Genomic DNA, 20923 nt, shown 5'->3' on the forward strand with positions numbered 1-20923 from the left:
CATGGGGTGTGTGTAAAAGTGTGTATATGTGATATTTTGTGGCATGTCACATGTGTTATATAAAGGACATGTGTGTTTCACATGTGATGTGTTAGCTGCAAGATGTATAAGGGGTTGTTTTCTTTGTGTGCTGTGTATGTGGGGTATTGCAGTGTGTATATGATGTGTGTTATTCTGTGTGATGTCTATGTGCCTAAGGAGTATTGGAATCATATGTGTCATATGTGTAGGATGCATAAATGATTGGTGTATATGTGGAGTATGCATACAGTACGTGTTACATAAGTATGGTGTGTATGTGAGGGCTATATACACAGTGTCTGTGTTTATGAGGGGTGTATGTGTGTTACATGTGTGGTGACTGTAAAGGGTGTGCATATCCTGTATGTGAGAGGATTGTGAGTACAGGCATTGTGTGGTTATGATCAAGACTATAGAGCCAAGTGAATGGAATTCTGTGACCTCCACAGAAAGCTCTGGAACACATGAAAATGCTGGGGTATTTAATGTAGAGCTTCTATATGGTCTGGCTTCTTCTAACAACCACTAAGTCCTTCCACATGATGTAAACCCCAAGGTCTTCGGGTCCTTTACTGTAAGCGGGGAGAAGAGAGAAGGAGTTGCTATACCCCACACAGGGACTTAGGATGATGAGCCGGGGACCACCCTTGGGGGCCAAGGTCCTGCATCTCTGAGCAAAGTTAGGGTGCTCTCTGGGCTTTCTCCCCAACAGCATAATCCTCTGTGAGGCCTTCAGTGAGCACAGCTCTCTTGCAGTTGTGCATCAAGCTTCCCCGCTGAGAGACAGCCAGGTGGGGCCAGCAGCCCCATGGACTCAGCAAGGGCCATGTCCTCAGAAGGAGGAGCCTGCCCTGCAAGGCATTCTAGTGGATGGCGGAGTGCGGGGCCGCTCACAGTGTGGACAAGGGGCCTTCAGCTCAGAGAGCCCGAGAGACAGCAGCTAGGCAGGAAGCAGATGGTCCCTCATGTGGTGCTTGGCCTAGGCTCCATGCCTCCAGTCCCTTTCGGGACCCACCCCAGCAATTGACCCACACAGCTTCCTGTCCTGGGCACCCAAATTCCTCACCAGGCCTCCTCTCCCATGCCTTCACACATGCTGGGCCCTCTGCCACATGCACAAATTCACCCTCCCCACAACTCAGGCAGTGAACTTGAAAATGCAACTCAGCCATTGTCTTCCTCACAGAAGACCCGCCCTGCAATACCCCTCACCCACACACCCGGCAGAGCTGGTACCTCCTCCCCTCCGGGTTGTGGCTGTGGCTGTGCTGGTGTCATTTGTGCATGTGGCTCCCCCCATATGCTAAGAAGGCCTCATCACATTCATGTCCAAAACCCAAGTTAGACCTAGGGTGAATGTCAGCCTACCACAGGTAAGCAAACAGGTGTATTTCCCATTAGTCAGTAACAAAAAATGACAAATATAGGCACTTAAAATGATAGAGGTTTATGATCTCAGTTTGTGTGGGTTACAGCTTAACCATGATGTCTGCTTAGGGCCTTATCCAACTAAACCAAGGTGTGCCATTCTGCCATGCTCTCATCCTGAGACAGCTGGGGGCAGGGGTGGCTTGCTGGCAGCTTTCTTCCCTTCAGGCTGTAGGGCTGAGGACCCACAGTCTTGAGGATGTCAGCTAGCCGCCATCCCCATTTCCTGGCTGGGAGTTTCTTATCTCAGTGGCCAAGCAAAGGAAGTCAGAAGAGTCTCATGCAAGGCCAAGTATTCTATAAAGAATGGAGTCACTAAGGTGACACCCGCCCATAAGCCATCACCACATATTCCACTGAGTAGAACCAAGTGATGGAGCTCACCCCAGTTCCGGGCAGGGGATAACACAAGGACGCAAGGGCAGGAATGCCAGCAGCTAGCCTGGCCTCTGCCTGCCACAGAGGGCGTATGGTAAATCTCACCAGTCAAGTATTGCCTCGCTATCATTCTCCCTTTCTTTCTCCTGTGGATTCTGTCTTGCAGGTGGCTCTGCTGCTATTTGCAGATCAATTCTGGAAGAAGGTGCAGCTCCAGTGGCCCCAGGTCCTTGGGAAAGAGAATCCATTCAACTCACAGATTGAAGAGGTGTTTGGAGACCAAGGGGGGCACTGAGGGTCACAGGAATGCCCACCCCTGGAAGTCAGGGAAGTGGTAACTCAGACAAACTCACTGATTGGGTGGCTGTGTCCCAGGCTCAAAGGACCCGCTACAGCAGAATCTGTACAAAATGCTTTTCCTCATTGCCTCTTCCAGTGATGGGCACGTCAGAGTCACAGCATGAAGCTGTGTGCTTCTGGAATCCCAGCCTCTCCAACTGCCCCTGAGATAGCCTTGAGCAAAGGGTTTTGGGTACCTTGCCAAGGAAAACAGTGCCTGTGCCCTTCCGCAGCTCATTGCTGCAAAAAGGGCTATGAAACCTAGGTAAGAAATCTAGAGAGTGTTGGCAGCTTACCCAGGGTCTTGGGGGTACAGCCTGGCAAGCTGGGCCCTCCTGGAAAGGCTATAAGCTGACTGCTAAGGACACACTCAAGACAAATGCTACAGGCTTCAGGGGCATTTTGGAGACAGAACCTCCAACTGCAAATATCAATTAGGCACCAACTGGAACACTTAGAAGGAGAAGGGAAATCACAGCCGACTATGCCTTTTTGAAGCTGACAAGACTATATATGCCTCACAAAATTTGTAGAGAGGGCCACTCCTTTTCTTGAAAAGAGATTCTTACATTCTCTCACTGTATAATCCAATCACCCCTTCCTTATGATGATGATTTTGTGGGATCACTGTCAATACAAAGAACTGGAAAATAAAACATGTTGGTGACTGTTGATAAGTTAGAAGAGTTTCTTTGATTTATACAACTTATTTTCAAAAAAGTGGTGCCAACTTCTATGACTGTGGTCAAACTCTTGATGCGCCACTACCAAATTTCCTCTGGCTGTATGCTATTCAAGACTGTACAGGATGATCAGCCCTTCATGTCCACGGGTTCTGCATTACTGAATTCAACCAATCTGGGATCAAACATGATTTTGGGGGGGAGGGGGTCAGTTTGGCATGACAGTTAAGGCACCTGCATCCCACACCAGAGAGCTGGATTTCAGTCTTAGATCTCATTCCCAATTCCAGCTTCCTGCCAGTGTGGCCACCAGGAGGCAGAGGGTGCACAAAGGGACCTCGAACTAACACCTTCAGTGTTCATCTAGGTATTTCAAACTTGACTTAGACTCTGTGGAACCCTGTGCCATGTGACAGAAGCTTTCCTTGCCGAATTAAACGTGATGAAGGCTGCGTGTCTGCTGGGCCTGAGACATACAGGGCACGTTTACTGTGCTGTCCGGATGTCCCGAGGAAGGCAATTAACATGTTGGCTCTTCATTAAATCTGACTATAGAACCCGTGTGTGCCCTGCAAGATGAACTCTAATCGGATTTGGCAGAAGATCTAACATAAATATTCATCCAAGAGAGGGCTGTTTTAATCTGGTCCTGTGCTTGGAATAAAAGGGAGAGGGATAAAACGTTGTTTTTAAAGCCAGTTTTCTGGGTCATGTCTTAAAACTGCGGCATCAAAAAATAATGGCCTCGTCATCACGGATCTGCCGTTAAGGAGGATTACACTTCTGAAGCAAGGTGATGGAAGTGCAAAGGAGACCAAAAAATACACGCCATGAGGCTTGCTGAGTCCCAGGGCACTGTGCTGTTTGTTTCTACTTAACTACAAGGAGCATGTGCAGGAACCCCTGTGGCCTCATGGCCGCGCACAGAGCTACGGTCAGCAAACCCCAGGAGATGGAGAGTGGGAGGGCTCATTAACGGCTTCCGTGGCCTGTGCAGGCTCCAGGAAGCTTCAAAGCCTGGATACTTTCTGCTTCCCCCAGAGGCACACTTGGCACAGACTCAGAAAGGCCCCTAGGGGTTAATGTATTTACCACAACTTGCACATTGGAGCTCTGCAAACAGCACCTTGAGCCAGGATGTCAAGTGAGGCAGCCAGGAAAGAGACTCTGCCTCCTGGAAAACACAAAGCTGCCCTCCAGTCTGGCGGAGCTGGGGGACTCTCAGAAAACAACCAGAGGGAACTGGAGGAGCAGCACGCTTGCAAGCCTTAACCTCAGGTGCCTCACTTACTCCCTGACTCCAACCAGACTTCATGCTGACAGAGGGTTAAGTGACATCAGAGTACATGTATCATCTCAGTGCCCCCTACGACAGCCACATGGTACAGAGCTGCCAGGATGACCCACTTTAAGACACAGAAATAGGGGCTGAGAGCAATTAATCAATTTGCCTGAGACTACATGGCTGATAAATGATGACTCAGGAATTGGAAACCAGTCTGTCAGACTCCAGGTTCCCAACTCCTAGCAACTAGAAGATAACCTTCATAAAGCATGCTGAGTGGTCAGTCAACAGTGTAGTCTCATCACCATTGCAACCAGCCTGTGACTTGGTCACTACACCCGCTAGCACTGACTGCAAAGTAAAATCAAATTTAGTCAAGAGACAGAGTCATGCTGCTGGAAGGCCCACTGCACCCCCACTCACATTTTTTACCCTACATCCCAGACAAGGCACCTGTCATTGCAAACCAGCATCAGTCAGTCAGTCTCCAAGAATGACCACAGACGACCACTACCCTCCCAGAGGGGACATGTTGTTCCTCCCAGGGAGGGGCAGCATCAGTTCCCACCCTTTGAAGCTCAGCTGCCCAGAGGAGCAGGTGCAAGAAAGATGATCCCATCCAGGTTTAGAGGTGGAGCTGCCAAGTGCACCCTGAACCTTCAGATGTGAAGAATACGCTACTGGGAGATGGGTCACCACCTGGAGGACAGAGACCAACAGAGGCCTCCACAAGGCTGTTAGGGCAAGCCTGTCTCCTGGTCACTCCTGAGTCAGACCCAGGCTGCAGCCTCTTACCTGCCCCACCTGGAATGCACTTGAGCCTCTGCTTTCTTGACCACTGCTGCTCATTTTCACTGTGACAGTGCCTCTGGATGGATGGTTTAGGGCTAATAAAGAAGGCTGCACTGCATCACAGTAGGGTGGGTGACCTGGCATTGGGTACCCACATGACAGCCTCTCAGCACCCACCTTGTTGCCCCCTGAACATCTTCTATGGGGTCCTCTCTTTCAGAGTCGTCATTGTCTTTGTATCACACTGCTCATTTCACTTCCTCTCTCTCAGTTCCTCCAGCCCCTAGGTGGGGTATCAACAAACTTACACTTTTGATTTCATTGTGCAGATAAAGGGGTTCTCTTCATCTTGCTCCCTCAGGGTCTGTCCTTCCATGTGTTATGATTCATTCTGGAATTGCCAAAAAATATACTCTGGAGAGGAAAATACGCTACTCTCTTGGGAGACGGAGTCTGCTATGGCAAATGGTGTTTTAAATATAACCATAACAAAGTAATTATTCTCTAGTTTCATAAATTTCAAGCTTCTTTAGAATCTATACCTGACTCAGAACACAAAATCCATTTAAATACAGTAAAGAACTCCCCCAAAATTCAGGAGAAATGCATATTGTGAAAAAAAAAACTATACATGAATCTTAAAACTTTTTGCACTAAGTAAACTTATATTTTCATTCCATTTCTCCATGAACTATTTATTTATTTATTTATTTTTAATAATATTCATTTTATTTTTGATGAGGTTTACATAGTTGAGAGGGATCCATGCCCATGTGGGCCATCGATCAGGCAGGAAGGGTCGAGGGATAGAGCAAAGTGGATGAGACAACTGCCTCCAATTTCTCATTCTCACTGGTGGGAGCTGAAACCCATCAGAGACGTACCCATAGTTTCCTTAGTAGGCCCATTCTCTGCCCTGAATCTTACACTCTCCGGTGGTTCTTTGGTCTAGTCTGACAGGACTTGCTCCCAGTCTCAGCACTTGCCAGCTGATGCTGCAGCAAAGTCCAACCAGCCTGCACTTACTCTGGCTCAGGCATGCACCAGTAGATATCTCCATGAACTTTTTTGAAGCTAATCAAATACCTTTTTCAAATTTTTAATTTGAAAGGTGAAGTTAGAGAGAAGGAAAGAAACACACACACACACACACACACACAGCCCTTCCATGGAGTGGCTCACACCCCAAATGGCCATATGGCTGAAGCTAGGACAATTTGAAACCAGGAGCTTTCACTGGGTCTCACATGGGTACAAGGACCCAAGGACTTAAACCATCCTCCATGGCCTTTCCAGGCCATAAGCATGGAGCTGGATCAGAAGTGGAGCAGCTGGGATTCAAACCAGCACCCATATTGTTATATTGGCATGACAGGAAGAGGCTTAGTCATTATACCTTGTCACTAGTCCCTGAAGCTCCTCATTTTGATAAATTTACTTCTTAAAAGTTTTTATTAGTTAAAATATTCCAGTTGAAAGAAAAATGGCAAAATTGGGGAAAATGTAAGCCATTACATACATAAACATCTAATATCCACACTGTAAAAAGTTACTCAAAAGAGACCAAAAATTAATTGTTACATCAATACAGAATATACAAGTATCAAAGTGCAGAGAAAATGGAATCAGCTTCCCCTTAAACATGAAAAACAGACTCAATTTCACTCATGATGAAAAATATTTAAGATGATACTGACAGACTTCTGTTTTCTGATACAGTATGTAATGAGTTTGGAAGCTGTCACTTCATCTTAACAACAAATAAAAAGATGAACAGATTGAAAATCAACAGTCCTTCTTGGATCAAAGAACTGAGGTCAAAGTACCCCACTCTCCCCCAGAATTGGAGAGGCAGACAGGCAAATACAGAAAACACCAACTTCTGCAGCAATGACTAAGCAGAAACATCTAAGGGGAGGAGTACTGGCTATGCCACATCTGGCTTTCAATGAGACATTGCAAGGTAAACTAAAATACAAAACAAAACAAAACAGCTTAAGGAGTTAGAGCAAGCAGGAGTCCACACTCTGACACATTGAGAATGTTGGAATTCTCAAAATAGGAGTTTAAAATCAAGAGAATTAATATACTAAGTGTTTTAGCAACATGCTAAAACATGGAATGCAAACAGATAGTTGGGAATTCTAAGATATAATCAAAATAGATGTTAGAAAAAATGTTTTTAAAATGTAACACAATGTTTCTCATAGAATCGTTAGTAGACTAGACATGACTGAAGAAAGAATCTCTGAGCATGAGGATATGTAAATAGAAACTTCCAAAACTGAAACATAAAAATAATAAAGGCTAAAAGAGCAGGCTGTTCAAGGACTGTAGGCCAACAACCAACGATGGATCCTACAAACTGATGGGAAAGGCAGAAGCAGAAGGAAGAAAGGAGCATTAGAAGTGTTTGAGACAACATTGACAGGCTACTTCCCCCATTGTATGTCAGACACCAAACCACAAGTCCAAGAAGCTCAGACCACACAAAATCAGAATGAATGGCAGGTGGGAACTACATACCTAAGAATCTCATATTCAAGTTGAAGAAATCAAACTAGAGAAATGTCTGGACTTTGATTATGAAGGGTCATTGTATGTCACTGGTTATAATAAATAACGTACCCCTCCCCACAAGAGGTTTGTGAGTAGTGGGAGAAGCTGTCCATGTGTGGAAGCAGGGAGTATTGGGGGACTCTCTGTACCTCCCACTCAATTTTGCCCTGAATTGAACTCTGCTCTAAATAATCATGCTGATGTTCCATACCAACTGTGTGACAATTCTGTAACGAAGCACTGAACTTGAGGTAAATAAAGCCTTTGTATGGACTTAGGTTTTAGGCACCTCCCACCTGCTGTGGTTCCAAAAGGAAGAATCATCTCAGAAGCATAGTCCCTCACACCTGCCTTCAGCCTCAGGAAGCTACCAAGCTGACCTCTGTGAGCAGGATGGGTCCTGGGAGCCCGGTGAAGTTCACCCATACATCCCTCAGACACTGCCAGGTGCCCTGTGTGGGCACACTGGAGTAGCCCAACTTCCATGTCAAACACACACACCGACAAGCATACTAAACCACACCCAGCTGAGCCCACAGTGGGAGCTCCACTCTCCCATGACCTCTGGGAATTAGCAGATGCCCTAGAAGCAACAGTCAGGTATACTGTACCCAGAGCCACCCCACCTTCAGCAACTACATCTAAACCACCAATGCAATCCCACAACCCCGGCAGCCCAGGCTACTGAGACAGGCATCGACAGTTGGTAGCAGTTGGTAACAGTTGAAGAAGTCACATGGTCACTATACTAAAGTGCCCACCTGAGATAAAGCCACGGCAGCTTACTCTAGGTCACGTTGGCAGGAAGTCTTACTAAAAAGGCCAACCAAAAAACCAGCAGAAGCAACTGACCCACCAGAGGCACAAAAGCAATGTGGCGGTGGGGGGCGGTGCAAGGAGCAGAAAAAAGGAAATAATGTGATGCCTCCGAAAGAACACAAACACAACTCTAACAGCTTATAGCGAAATGGAAATCAATGAATTTTCTCATACAGAATTCAAAATAATGATGTTAAGGAAATGAGATGCAAGAGAATTATGGCAATTCAGCAACATTATATCAACTCAAGATATGAAAGAGATTCAACAAGGACTTAGCAATTACACAAGAGTCAGGAATCTTGGATCTGAAGAACTGAATAAATGAAGTAAAAAAGAATAATATTGGATATATATTTAATAGCAGAATTAAGGTAGAACAAAGAATTTCTGAGTGCAAATAAAGAACTTTTGAAATAAACCAATCAGGCCAAAAAATTTAGAGAATAAAGAAAACTTTCAAGACTTTTAAGATACCACCAAGTAGGTAAGCCTTCATATGCCCCGTACTGTAGGAGAGCAGGAGGAGGAGGAGAATGGCACAGAAAAACCTGCTAAATGAAATAATGGCCAAGAACCTTCCAGGTCTAGGGAGCGATGCAGGAAGCCCAGAGGACCAAGAGAGAGTCCTTGAACAACATCCCATAGGCAGACTGTCAAAAACATAAAACTGAGAGAATTTTGAAGACAACAAGAGGAAAGCACCAATTCACCTATGAGGAAAGTCTCATTAACATAGACTGCTTGGCTGAAACCTTACAGGACAGAAGAGAATGGGGAGGGAATAGTTGAAGCTCAGAGAAAAAACTGTCAACCAAAACTACTACACTGAGGAAAAGTATGCTTTCAGAAAGGAAGGGAAAAAAAGAAAACCACTCCGACTTCCCATTGTTTTTCTTTGAAAGGTAGAGTGCCAGAGCGGAAGGAACGGAGGGACAGAGAGGGAGGCGAGTGAATGAGAATCTTTTACTTGCTAGTTCATTCCCCAAATTGCTGCAACAGCCAGAGTTAATCTGCTATGAATTGTAGACCTAAATGTAAAAGGCTAAAACTAAAGTTTCCAGGAAGAAAAATATCTTCACCTTCTGAGTTTCAGCCCCAATCCTGCAAAACAGTTCTCTGATTTTTTTCATCATCATGGGTGAGCTTCACTCTGTAGGGGTTCATGTCTGCATGAAATAAACATGACTCCCCAGCCTTAGGCAACGGCCCAGGTTGCATTGTACCTAGGCAAGTGTCACACTGCTGAGTGAAAAGCAGCTAATACCTAGCAGGCAAATTGGGCCTGGTGAATGCCAATCTATGTTAACCATACCAGTGTACCAGCATAGTCGCCTAGCCTTTTCTACTTTTTTTTCCCCTAAAGATATGTGTGTGTGTGTGTGTGTGTGTGTGTGTGTATGTAGGGGGTGTTGATTATTTGAACCTTTGGGGCCTGGGGGTCTAGTAGGGCCTAGGTCTCCTGGCCTAGGTCCTTAGGCCTGCTTGAGCAGTGGGTACTGGTGGGTGCCAGGGTCTGTGAGCCCCAAGAGTGGGTGGTCCGGAGAGGCTCTGGTCACCTAACACAGGTCCTTTGGCCAACCTGTGTGGTGGGTGCCGGGTCCCTAAGCCCTGGAGGTGGGAGGTACAATAGGGCCTATGTTGGGCACCCTGGGGCACCCTCGTCCTTGGAAAAGTTGGAACCGTGGATGGCAGGCCCAGATATACACAGAGGATATAGCAGCCCATTGGGGTGTGCAGAGGACATCTGGTACCATAGAAGAGGAAGGAGGGCAGAAAAAACTGGTCAACTACGCCAACCAACTGATGACAGCAAATATCTGGGTGAATGGAGACTCAAAGATGGACTGTGTCAGCCAATGGACCTTGGAAGGATTTTCTCATCCTTAGATCAGCAAGATAGACAGCATTTCAGAACTATCAAAACCACTTAAGCAGAACCCTTGGAACATGCTCCACACTGGGGACCAAGGGATGACATCGGGTGGTCTTTCCCCATCCTCAGGCACTGAGGCAGTTAGGAGGCTAAGGTGTGGCTTCTCCCCTTATCTCCCATCTTCCCCCAGATACAGGAAGAAGAAAAAGAAAATGTGGAAACAATGGTCTCACCCACTTTTCCCTAACCATTGATCCTTTCCACCCTGATCAACTATGTAATCAAAAATAAAAAATTAAAAAATAATAAAAGAAATATACATGACTGTATCTATTTACTTAGCCTAATGTTAAGATTCATTTATGGTGCTGTGTTTCTTGATAGTTTCTTTGATTTTGCTGAGTAGATTTTCATGTGCTTATCCATAGTGCCAGTAAGGGACAGGCAAGAAGGTTCCAGGTTTTAACTTTCAGGAATAAAGTTGCTGTGAATATTCTTGCACGAGTTTTCTTGTAGTCATACGCTTATCAATAATTAGGAGTGAACTTGCTGGGCCTTGGGTTAGATTTATAATTGGTTTTCTAAGAAACTTTTCAGCAGTGCTTACACGTACTCCTGTAGTAGAATCTTTTTTTTTTTTTTCAACGAAACTTGAAAGTCTATAGAAGGTCATTGGAGGAGTTCATTAAAATGTTACACCCTTTCTTGTGGCCTGCCTTATTTTTACAGGCCTATAAAAAGGGTTTTGTGTCCATGACTTGCTAAGTTATTGATTTCATTACAAGAAAGAAACACAGGGCAGGGAGGGTGGTGGGGCATGGAGACTGTGCACTCCTAAACTTCAGACTATAAATAGAGCTTTAATTTAGAAGAAGGAAAGGTATAAAAGAGAAAAAGGATAATTAGAATGCAAAGAAAAAATGGTTCATGAATTACCTTGAAAGCACAACTTGAAAATATAGCTATTTTAATTCCTTCTCAACCCGAGCAAATGTACAAAATACAGCCAACGGTTTCTCCCTGGCCTGCTGACAATTTTATTAAAGCCAAGTGACTTCCAATGTCCTCATTCGAAGGAGAATCTTTATTTGCAGTCCAAGCGGTGTCCAATTTGTGAAAGGATGTGGGCAACAGTAACCAGATGGACTGCCACGGTTGACGGCACCAAGGCTGAGGACCCGGTCGGCTGAGAACCTAGTTGGCTGAGGACCCAGACGGACGGGTGCTCAGCAGGCCTCTCTGGTCCCAGGAGGCGGTAATGGCTCCTAGCAGTGGAGCCTGCTCCCTCCCTCAGCCAGCCCTGGGCTGCTCTGTGCAGGTGCCAGTGAGGAGGCTGATCTCATTCTTTGGATTACAAAACATACTTTCTGCACCTAAGCTGTTGACATATGTCTTGTTAGAGTTATAAGCCAGTCTAGACTTCCCGGAAAAAAAAAAAAAAAAAAGCCAGGTGCAGCAAAATTACGCTTCAACGCCATGAAAAGCTAAATACTACAATAAAAATAGACACAAGACAGCTGAATAGTAATCTATAGCCATTTTAAGGTGTATAGAACCCAGTTGTATATAAACTAAAACTGAAATGTCAATGAAGAAATTACAGGATGTGGTTAAGGACTTGCATTTTTTTTTAACATATTGGTTACTCAATACTACATCCACTAATTCCATAATGTTATAAATTGTTGCTGATGTTATGTTGAGGCTTTTAATTGATCGGGATAATACTCTGCCGGCTCTACCTTCAGACCAGAGATGGTCTCCCCAACAAGCCGTTGAACTTATCTGGACAATAAGATGCTGTACTTTATGCTTGGTAGATGCTTGCAATGAAAAGAATCTCAACTGGACTTGAACTGTGGCAATGCAGCAAGGTGGAGGAATCCACCATGGGGGGGTAAGGTTTGGGGAGGGGTGGAGGGAATCCCAGTACCTATAAACCTGTGTCACATAATGCAATGTAATTAATAATAATAAAAAAATACTTAACCCTGCCCTGCCACTCTGTCTCACAGAAGCAGAAGAAAAAGCAGTGCAAAGGAAAGGGTAAAAAGTCCAGCATTGGCAAGGAAGTCGAAGTGTCCTTCGCTTCTCGTTTCCTACTTTAAGTAAACACGGTGGCAATGCAGCATTTTGCCGCTTAGAGTCAGGTGCATGGTTTAAATGTTGGCTCTGCCATGCGACGGACCTTAGGAAAGAGACTTGGTGACTCTTCTCCTAGCTCCCTGTGTACTGACATCCTTACATTTAACATACAATGTCTCTGAGGGCTAAATGGAATGAATTAGTAAAGCGCCTAAGACAGCTGTGTAATACCTTCTCCATATCCTCAAAAAAGGCTCTGCCAAGCAAAGGCTTATTTCATCATTCGTGTGGAAGCAAGCCTGTCACGTGACGTGAGGCCATTTAACAGATGCCATCCCATGTCAGATGCGCATGAACGCCGCTCTGCCGAGAGGCGCACAGCATGATTTCAGGCAGCTGCCCCCGGCCCTCAGCAGCATCACAGAGTGGATGGCAGATGCACAACTAGTGTTCTGCTTTAAAAATGTGGAACATTCTGAATTCTGAAAAACACCTGTCCTCAAGAATGTCAGATAAAGAGCTGTGAACTCTATGACAACCTCCTTTGAATATTAATTTATGCAATCTCCCCAACCTCTGTTCCTTGCCCACCCAAGTATGTTGTCAATGTGTGTCAAGAGAGTTGGTGTGTTTGAGTGGATCCTGTGCTCTTCTTGAGCCTGGGCTCATGTTCCAAGTATGGGTTCTGAGCCGAGCACAGGGCCACCTGCAGGCAGCCTGTTGAATTGCAAGAGCACAACATTGAAGGAGGCAGAATTTTTGTTCCGAAAACTCCAATAAAGGAATAGGAAACCAGGGAAGAGCCAGACCACAGAGACCCAGTTAGGGCACATGCCTCCCAGCTTGGGGACACACTGAGGTGCTAACTCAGCACGGCTGCAGCCTCAGAGCAAACTTATCATTAAGTGGTTGGACTACTTATCATTAAGTGGCAAGTGGTATAATATGCACATTTAAAAAAATTATTTTAAAACTGGCTTCCATTTTGTTTGGAAGGCAGAGAGAATGTCCTCAACAGCCAGAGCTGGGTCAGGCTGGAGTCAGGAGCCCAAATCTGAATCCGGGTCTTGCATGTAGACGGCAGGGCCTCAAGTCCTCGCACCCCCGCCGCCACTGTGCACGCTGGCAGGAAGATGGATCTGACAACCTGAGACGGGATGCAGGTGTCCCAGGCTATGTCCTAACCACCACATGGAACACTTGCCCTGAAAGTGCAAATTCTGCAGGAATTAACTTGTAGAAATTGGCTTTTAAGCATTTTATAAATTAAGTAAAAAGTAGTTCTGCATTTCAGGCTCCTTTGGTTAAGTGTTCTGAAGGATGTTATGCACATATACTAATTTTTAACCGTCTAAAGCTGAATTAATAATAAAATTATTAACTTAGTAAAGAACACATGTATGCAATCCTTTCAAGGTCTCTACATCACCATTTGTGAGGCTGCCAAGCAACCTGGCAAAACCACCAGAGAAGCACTGGCACCATCTGGTGGTGAATGTAGAAACTACAACTATTCCTGCACCTCTTTAATTTCCTAATTCTTAGTCAGCCAACTTTAGTTTCCTAAAGCGCTAACCTCCTAGAATTTACATAACCAACTCTGCAAACTCACACTAGTAGACTGTGATATTCACCAAGTTCGTACTGAAATAAAACAGAGGAAAAAACTTTATCTAGAACTATTTTTATAAGCTTTATGATCAAGACTGGCCCTGTGGCATAGCACGTCAAGCCACTATCCACAGCACTGGCATGGTTAAAGTCCCAGCTGCTCCACTTCTGTGCCTGGGCTATCCTCCGCTGCTTTCCCAAGTGCTTGGGCCCCTGCACGCACATGGGAGACCTAAATGAAGTTCCTTAGTTCTTGTTCCTGACTTCAGAGTGAGTGCAGAACACCAGGCAAAGCTGAGGTTTGAGCCCCAATACCAGAGATAGGATCCCAGGGGACAGCCCACAGACTCCCAGCATGCATCACGGTTGCCCACTGAAGGTAGCCTGCTCCTCTGAGGATCCCGCTCAGTCCCAGGAGAAAATCCCTCCTACACTGTCTTCACCTATTTGTACTGCCAGAATAAAATCTCTGAGACTAGATACTTTATTGAGTATGGAAGTTCATTTTGTAGCAGTTTGAGAGCCTAGAAGTGTAAGAGCAAGGTGCTTGTAGGCTCGGGTGGGTGTCTGAACGCGGGTGCTGGATGTGACCAAGGAGCACAGAAGGGCCTGCTGGCAATCGCTATGTCAACGCTCTCTTCCAAGGCTCTGAATCCCGTTCTTAAGGAAGCAGCCCTCATGGTCCGCTCGCCTCTTTAAGGCCCTACCTCCTGATACGGTCACACTGGCAACACCTCACGTTTGGAGGGGACACATTCAAACCACAGTCCTGCACTGCAGGCCTCCACCATGAGCTGTCCCACATGGCTCAGCTCAGGAGCTTCCCGTCAACTGCTAGCTGCTTATTCGTGAGTACAAATAGTCATGGACTGACACTCAACACCTTGGAAAAGCTTCTGGCATCTAAGAGGGCCAGACACAAACAGGAGGAAACAGAAAGTGCAAAACAAAAGCTAACAAAAACAAAGATCCTGCCCACATGCCCAGATCATAAAAGAAATGTTCAGAAAATGGAGTTGCAATACAGAAGGAAGTACCAGGAGGAGTATGGTAAGTAGACTTCTAAAAGCAGCACACACATCTAGGAGCTGAAAAAAACCAGTCACATCTGAAGTGACGCCTAGAATCAGACTGGCTTTCAAGCAGTCAGCGGAGCCGAACCCTCAGTCTAAGGCAACGCTACTCCCAGTCTAGAATTCTCAAAGTACTGCTCAGTGTGACGGTGATGCATTACTTTCCCAGACAAGCGACTTCTCGAGAAACGGGCTTCCAGCATCTGCCTCCGCTGTTCCACCAGACAGACAGCAAGGGCAAGGAAAAGACAGCACAAAGGGATGGGCAGCGGAGAGTGGTCAGGTACCAAAGTGCTGTCTTACAGTAAACCTTTAGAGAAATATCAGACCCTTCAAATCTGACTTACATAAAAATTGAAAAATATGGGTATCGCATACATGTAAAAACGGAGCAAAGTAAAATAATCTGGGAAATGTCAGTACTTTGAGATGCGCTGGGTCTGGCCTTGATCTGTTCTAAGAGCAGGACCACAAACTTGGCTGCATGCTTCCAAGATGCTGGGTGACAAAGACACACAATCCATCACAAGAATGATGGTGTCCATAGGACAAACACGCCACAGCTGTTGAACAGAAATGCAACTTTTCTTAATACCTGGCACACAGTTCTCCCATGGGCCCTCATAAACAGGACACTGCATGATACTGTGGTCATTGTCCTTGAAAACAGAACAATGCAACAGTAAATTTTGCATTGCTCTGTCTGACTATATCCAGCTAAGTTGACAGACAGCAAAAAAAAAAAAAAAAAGGACTTTAGCAAACACCACCTGTGCCCAAGGGAACATTTAGAAACGCATGACCTTCATTCAGTCCTCAGCAGATACTCTTTCTTACAGCCCAGACTCTCTTCCTTGCATCTCCACATGAACTCCAAGTTAAGGGACATCTTCAACATTAGGGCTAAGAAATATAAAGCAGTGTCATAGCAAGTTAATCCTCTGTCTGTAGCACGGGCATCCCATATGGGGGTTGGTTCATATCCCAGCTGCTCCATTTCTCATCCAGATCCCTGCTTATGACCTAGAAAAGCAGCGGAGGATGATCAAGTCCTTGGGCCCCTGCACTCACAGGGGAGACCTGGAAGAAGCTTCAGGCTCCTGGCTTGGGATTAGCTCTGCTCTAGCCCTTGAGGCCAACTGCAGAGAGAACCAACAGATAGAAAAGACTGAGACTGTCGGATTAGAGACAGTCTAACAGTAGAATACTCAGAATAACAGTAGTTAGAATGTCTGCGTACATGCCGGCTCCCTGACCCCAGTTCCGATGGGACATCTGAACATACTGTGCATTTCATAACAGAAGATCCATGACTTTAAGAAACCAGTATTTTTTTTTTACAATGAAAAGTATGACTCGTTTGCTCTTGAAAGAAACACGAACACATTCCCCAAAGTTGTAAGTCAATTTCCCCTTTCTGTATGATTCAAGGCTGTTCACTCTGCAAACATTCCTGAAAATCCAGTCTTGAACAAAGGTAGTTAGAACCTTCCCTTGAAAAACGTGCACAAGTCATACAGAAACGCAAGAGAACTTTGAACAACTGCCTCCCGGCAGTGCAGGAGCAGGAATGGCCAGGCCCAATCAGGCACAAAGTGCGTATCATAACAATGTGAGCACATGCTATCGTACAGACAGAAAGAATAAAAAGTTTGCATGACATTGCGCAGAACACAGCGATGGCTACAATTATCTAAGGGGTCATAATAGAGTCATTACTCAGGCAAATCCCTGAAGTCCATCCTAGAGATTAAAGCCCGCCACTTACAGCTGATGTACAGAAAGAGAAACAGTCCAGAGTGTGCTGCCATTCCAGAGCCATGCAGAGGAGCAGGGTGACTTTGTAGGTCTCCCCAGGTCTAGTGGTGAGGCTGCATTTTAGGCAGGCAGAAAAACAATTTGTTGTAATGTCTACAGCTGAGGTACCGAAAACCAACAGGTGAAACTGATCGTCCTATTACAGCAGCACAGAGTCAAAGACTTTCTCAATTGTTTGAACCTTTTCCCGTCCACACATTTCTTTATACAGTTATTTAATGAGAGAACCAAAGAGAAACTGAAAACATTTCCCTCCAGGTTTAATCATGAGTACACAACCAGCTCTGAGGGAAGGCACATCTGAGACATGGAAGTAGACAGTTAATCTAGTGGTGAAGCCACCGCGACCCCCATCAGAACAGGTGGGCTTGATTCCCAGCTTCCTTAGGCCCTGGGAGGCAGCAGAGATGGCCAAATACTTGTGTCCGTACCACCCGCGTTGAGAGGCCTGGATTCCTGGCTGAAGTTCCTGGCTCCTGACTTCAGCTAAGTTTGGTCTTAGACACTGCAAGAACTTGGGAAATGGAACCAGCAGATGGGGTGGTGTGTGGGGGTGGGGGTGTGTGCGTGCGCAGTGTCTGCCTCTCAAAGGAAACAACAACTACAAAAAAAGTAGGAATACATCTGGCAGTGTGCTAATAAATCCTGGGAGAGTGCAGGCAAGAGAAATAATTTCCTAATTTGTGGCACTGCCCAATTTCCATGTTGTAAATATTCCTACCATGCTGGATTTCAAACAACCAGTCTGCCATCATGAACACGAAGCTGGGAAGAAATGAGACCAACCACCGACAAGTGGTGTCTGCAGAGCATCACAAATGCCCTTCTAGATCAGCCCTGTATGCAGGAGAAAAACAGCATGGAAGAAACCAATTCTAGGAAACTAACTTCTGATCAAGTGAAGGGAAAACTTCTTTCTCTTCCTTTTCACCTTAAAAAATTTTCCTAATGTACACACAGATTTGAATGTTAGCAAGACAGAAAGCCAGAGAATGTTTTACTCTGCTTTACTCCCCAAACATCCATAAGAGCCAGGACTGCGTCAGCTGAAGTCAGAAGCTTGGCAGCTAGCCCAGCCTCTCCCGAGAACAGTGGGGACTCCAGTACTGAGTCCCAATCTCTCCTGAGAACAGTGGGACTCAAGCACTGAGCCAGCGCCTGGTTCTCTCCCAGGTGTGACAAGCAGGAAGCTGGATGCAAAGCAAAGATCGGATGCTGTTGACACATCTGTGCTTAACATCTGCAGCAAACATCTGGTCCCCCTGAACCTTTTTTTACTGTGAAATTTTTGTTTAAAAGTCTCTCTTGGATGTGTGTTGATATTCTAAGAATTATTCAGGCCGAACTTGGACTCAGAATGGTAAGATACTCATGTCAGCTCAGTGGTCAGCTGTAGTTTGCCGGTTTTAAATTTTAGATAAATTTGGCTCCAGCATCTGATGTTCCCATTAGGACTTAAGCATGCTTCCAAGGCCTCAGTGTTCTGGGCATCCCTGGGTCCACCTTTCTGCCCTCACGGGTCTGTTAACTCTTCTGTTCACCAAAAGTAGCTCTCTTTGCTTTTCTTCTAGTTGACCTGCATGCAAGGTCCCTTCCCTTCTCCTTGAACCCTTTCCAATTCCTGAGAAGGAAAGCTGGGGGAGGAAGGGATTGGAAGGGAGTGGGGCAAGTAGGAAGGAGGGAAGAAGGCAGGAGAGGAAGGAGAACCCAGCCAACTCTAGGACCCACCCGCTGGACTGGAGCGAGGCAACCTGCTTTCCCTCCCCACATCACAGGCCGAACTGTTCTGTCTTCCATTTCTCCTCCCTCACTCACCCTTCCCCAATTCTTTTTTATGTGGAGTACTTAAATGCCCCCGGGGTTCTTCTTTTCTGCCAACCCTTTAAAGGTTTCACCTGTTAGGATTACTATCCCCCATCACTGAAATCACAAAACACCATTGCTCTAGAGAAGACATGCTTACTTCTGCCTCACCATAAAATCTGGACTCACTGTGGTAAATAAATTTGATCCACAAGATCACGAGGGATGCAGATCCCCCATCCCCTCAGACCTGGCTTTCTTTCTCAAGCCCTAAGCAGATGACTGCTGAGGCTGAAGAAGGCAGGAATGAGGAAGAGAGGTGCAGGATGCCCACCCAGTACTTCTTGTAGATGGTTCCCAGAGCTACCACAACCCTGCCGCTTAAATCCCAGCAGCAAAGGACTTAGTCTGGTGGTCACTGCGGCCTGCAGGAGAGGCTGAGCAGCCATGTGCCCCTAAGGCCACCGTCACAGTACCAAGAAGGAATTACTGCGATCTCTGCCATATCTGCCAAAGCCTTTTTACAAAACAAAGACATCTGCTACCCCCAAAGAACTCTGGGACACCCACTAAATATGCAGCAAACATACTTTTATGTATGTTTACATACACATAATATATATAACATACCTAAAATATATTTTGTTTTGCTTTGTTTTGCTACACAAGAATTCTATTAAGAGTCTTAGAGATTTTTTAGTACTGCCTACTGAGCTTTATCCCCAAACAGATTTTAACTGGTTTAATGTACATTCATTTAGTAAACATTTACTAAGTGCCAATAGTGTGCCACATACCATGTTCAGTGAGACGGGATCCTCACTTCACAAATAATACCTACTTCGTGCCATGAAACGATTCATAGTTGGACACTCCAGGTTAGGCTTCACACAAAAAATCCCCCAAGGTTTTGTTCTCTGTTCTTTTTTTAAAAAATAAGAAAGCCAGAATTCCAGAGTGATAAAGCAAAAACCAGAATTGTATTGTAATGAAGGAGTTTATAGCCAAGACTTTCGCTTCTGGTTTGGTGTTCTGTGAGAAATTATTCCTTTCTCAATTCTCTGCCAGTAAGTGGGTGAATGATTTGATCTATTTGGCGTTCCTCTTATTATTCTCAAAAGATCTCCTATATAAGACTTCTAGCATTTGAACATTTTTTTGATTGGTACGGTTGAAACTGTTCTCTTTCTCTCTAGCTTTAACATTTGCTTCGATTTGCAGTAGATTGCTTGAGTTTCACATCAAGCTAAGATTTTATTACAACTTCCAGCTACAGCTTATAACCAGAAGATGGGAAGATGTCTATTTTGTGTTTATTTCAGATGAACTACAGGAAGTAAAAAAAGTGGGCTTTGGTTATAAGTCTCAAAGGGCATGTAACATTTCTAAGTGAACAAATAAGGAATATGGAACAGAAAATAACAACAAACTTTGTGTCTCCTCTGAGTTTTCATCTTTCCAGCTGGTAGTCTCATATTGTATTAAACCTCATACACCAACACCAGACCCCTGACTCTTGTGACAATCATGTTACTTTTTAAAAAGCCAAGGAGCTGAAGGAGTGGACTGGTCCAAATGCAGGCTTTTGTAACAACCTGATTCTGAGAATCGCATTCCAAGACCTAGGGAGATCCCACTAGGCCACACTTCCCAAGGCTTCCATCACCTCCCCACAAAAGAACTGAAAAATGCTAGACTTCTTCAAAACATAAGTTCTTTGAGAAAAAGCTCAATAGAACTGCTAAGGTAAAGATAAAGAACTATGACAAGACTAAGAACAAAGAAATAACCCATAGAAGGTATAGTAACCTTAAAAAATTATTTAAGAATAGAATATACAGCTTCAAGTTTAAAGGCTTAAAAACATGAATGCCCTTTGGGGCCCGGCGGCGTGGCCTAGCGGCTAAAGTCCTCACCTTGAACGCCCCGGGATCCCATATGGGCGCTGGTTCTAATCCCAGCAGCTCCACTTTCAATCCACCTCCCTGCTTGTGGCCTGGGAAAGCAGTCGAGGACGGCCTTGGGACCCTGCACCCCCGCGTGGGAGACCCGGAAGAGGTTCCTGGTTCCCGGCTTTCAGATCGGCGCAGCACCAGCTGTTGCACTCACTTGGGGAGTGAATCATCGGACGGATGATCTTCCTCTCTGTCTCTCCTCCTCTCTGTATGTCTGACTTTGTAATAAAATAAATAATAAATAAATAAAAACATGAATGCCTTTATAGAGGTAAATCAATTATATATTTTGCAGGCCAAAACCACACAGGAAATTGAAAGGTGAAGGTGTCTCTATCTAGTGATTTGATTCTTCTTCCTTTTTTTTTTTTTTTTTAAGATTTATTTTTGCTGGAAAG

At 45.2% G+C, this 20923-nt stretch overlaps 1 protein-coding gene across 1 annotated transcript in view; it reads left to right on the forward strand.

Annotated features, from left to right (window-relative positions):
- The window catches only part of AOAH (acyloxyacyl hydrolase), a 151219-nt gene extending 148317 nt beyond the window's left edge, over positions 1-2902 (forward strand). Inside the window, exon 22 of the mRNA XM_058678363.1 lies at positions 1994-2902. Within this exon, the coding sequence (XP_058534346.1) occupies positions 1994-2122 (129 nt within the window). The 3' untranslated portion in view covers positions 2123-2902. The remainder of the gene's footprint in view (positions 1-1993) is intronic.
- Positions 2903-20923: the final 18021 nt, after the last annotated feature.

The sequence above is a fragment of the Ochotona princeps genome, chromosome 20, assembly GCF_030435755.1.
Source record: "Ochotona princeps isolate mOchPri1 chromosome 20, mOchPri1.hap1, whole genome shotgun sequence".
Classification (NCBI taxonomy): Eukaryota; Metazoa; Chordata; class Mammalia; order Lagomorpha; family Ochotonidae; genus Ochotona; species Ochotona princeps.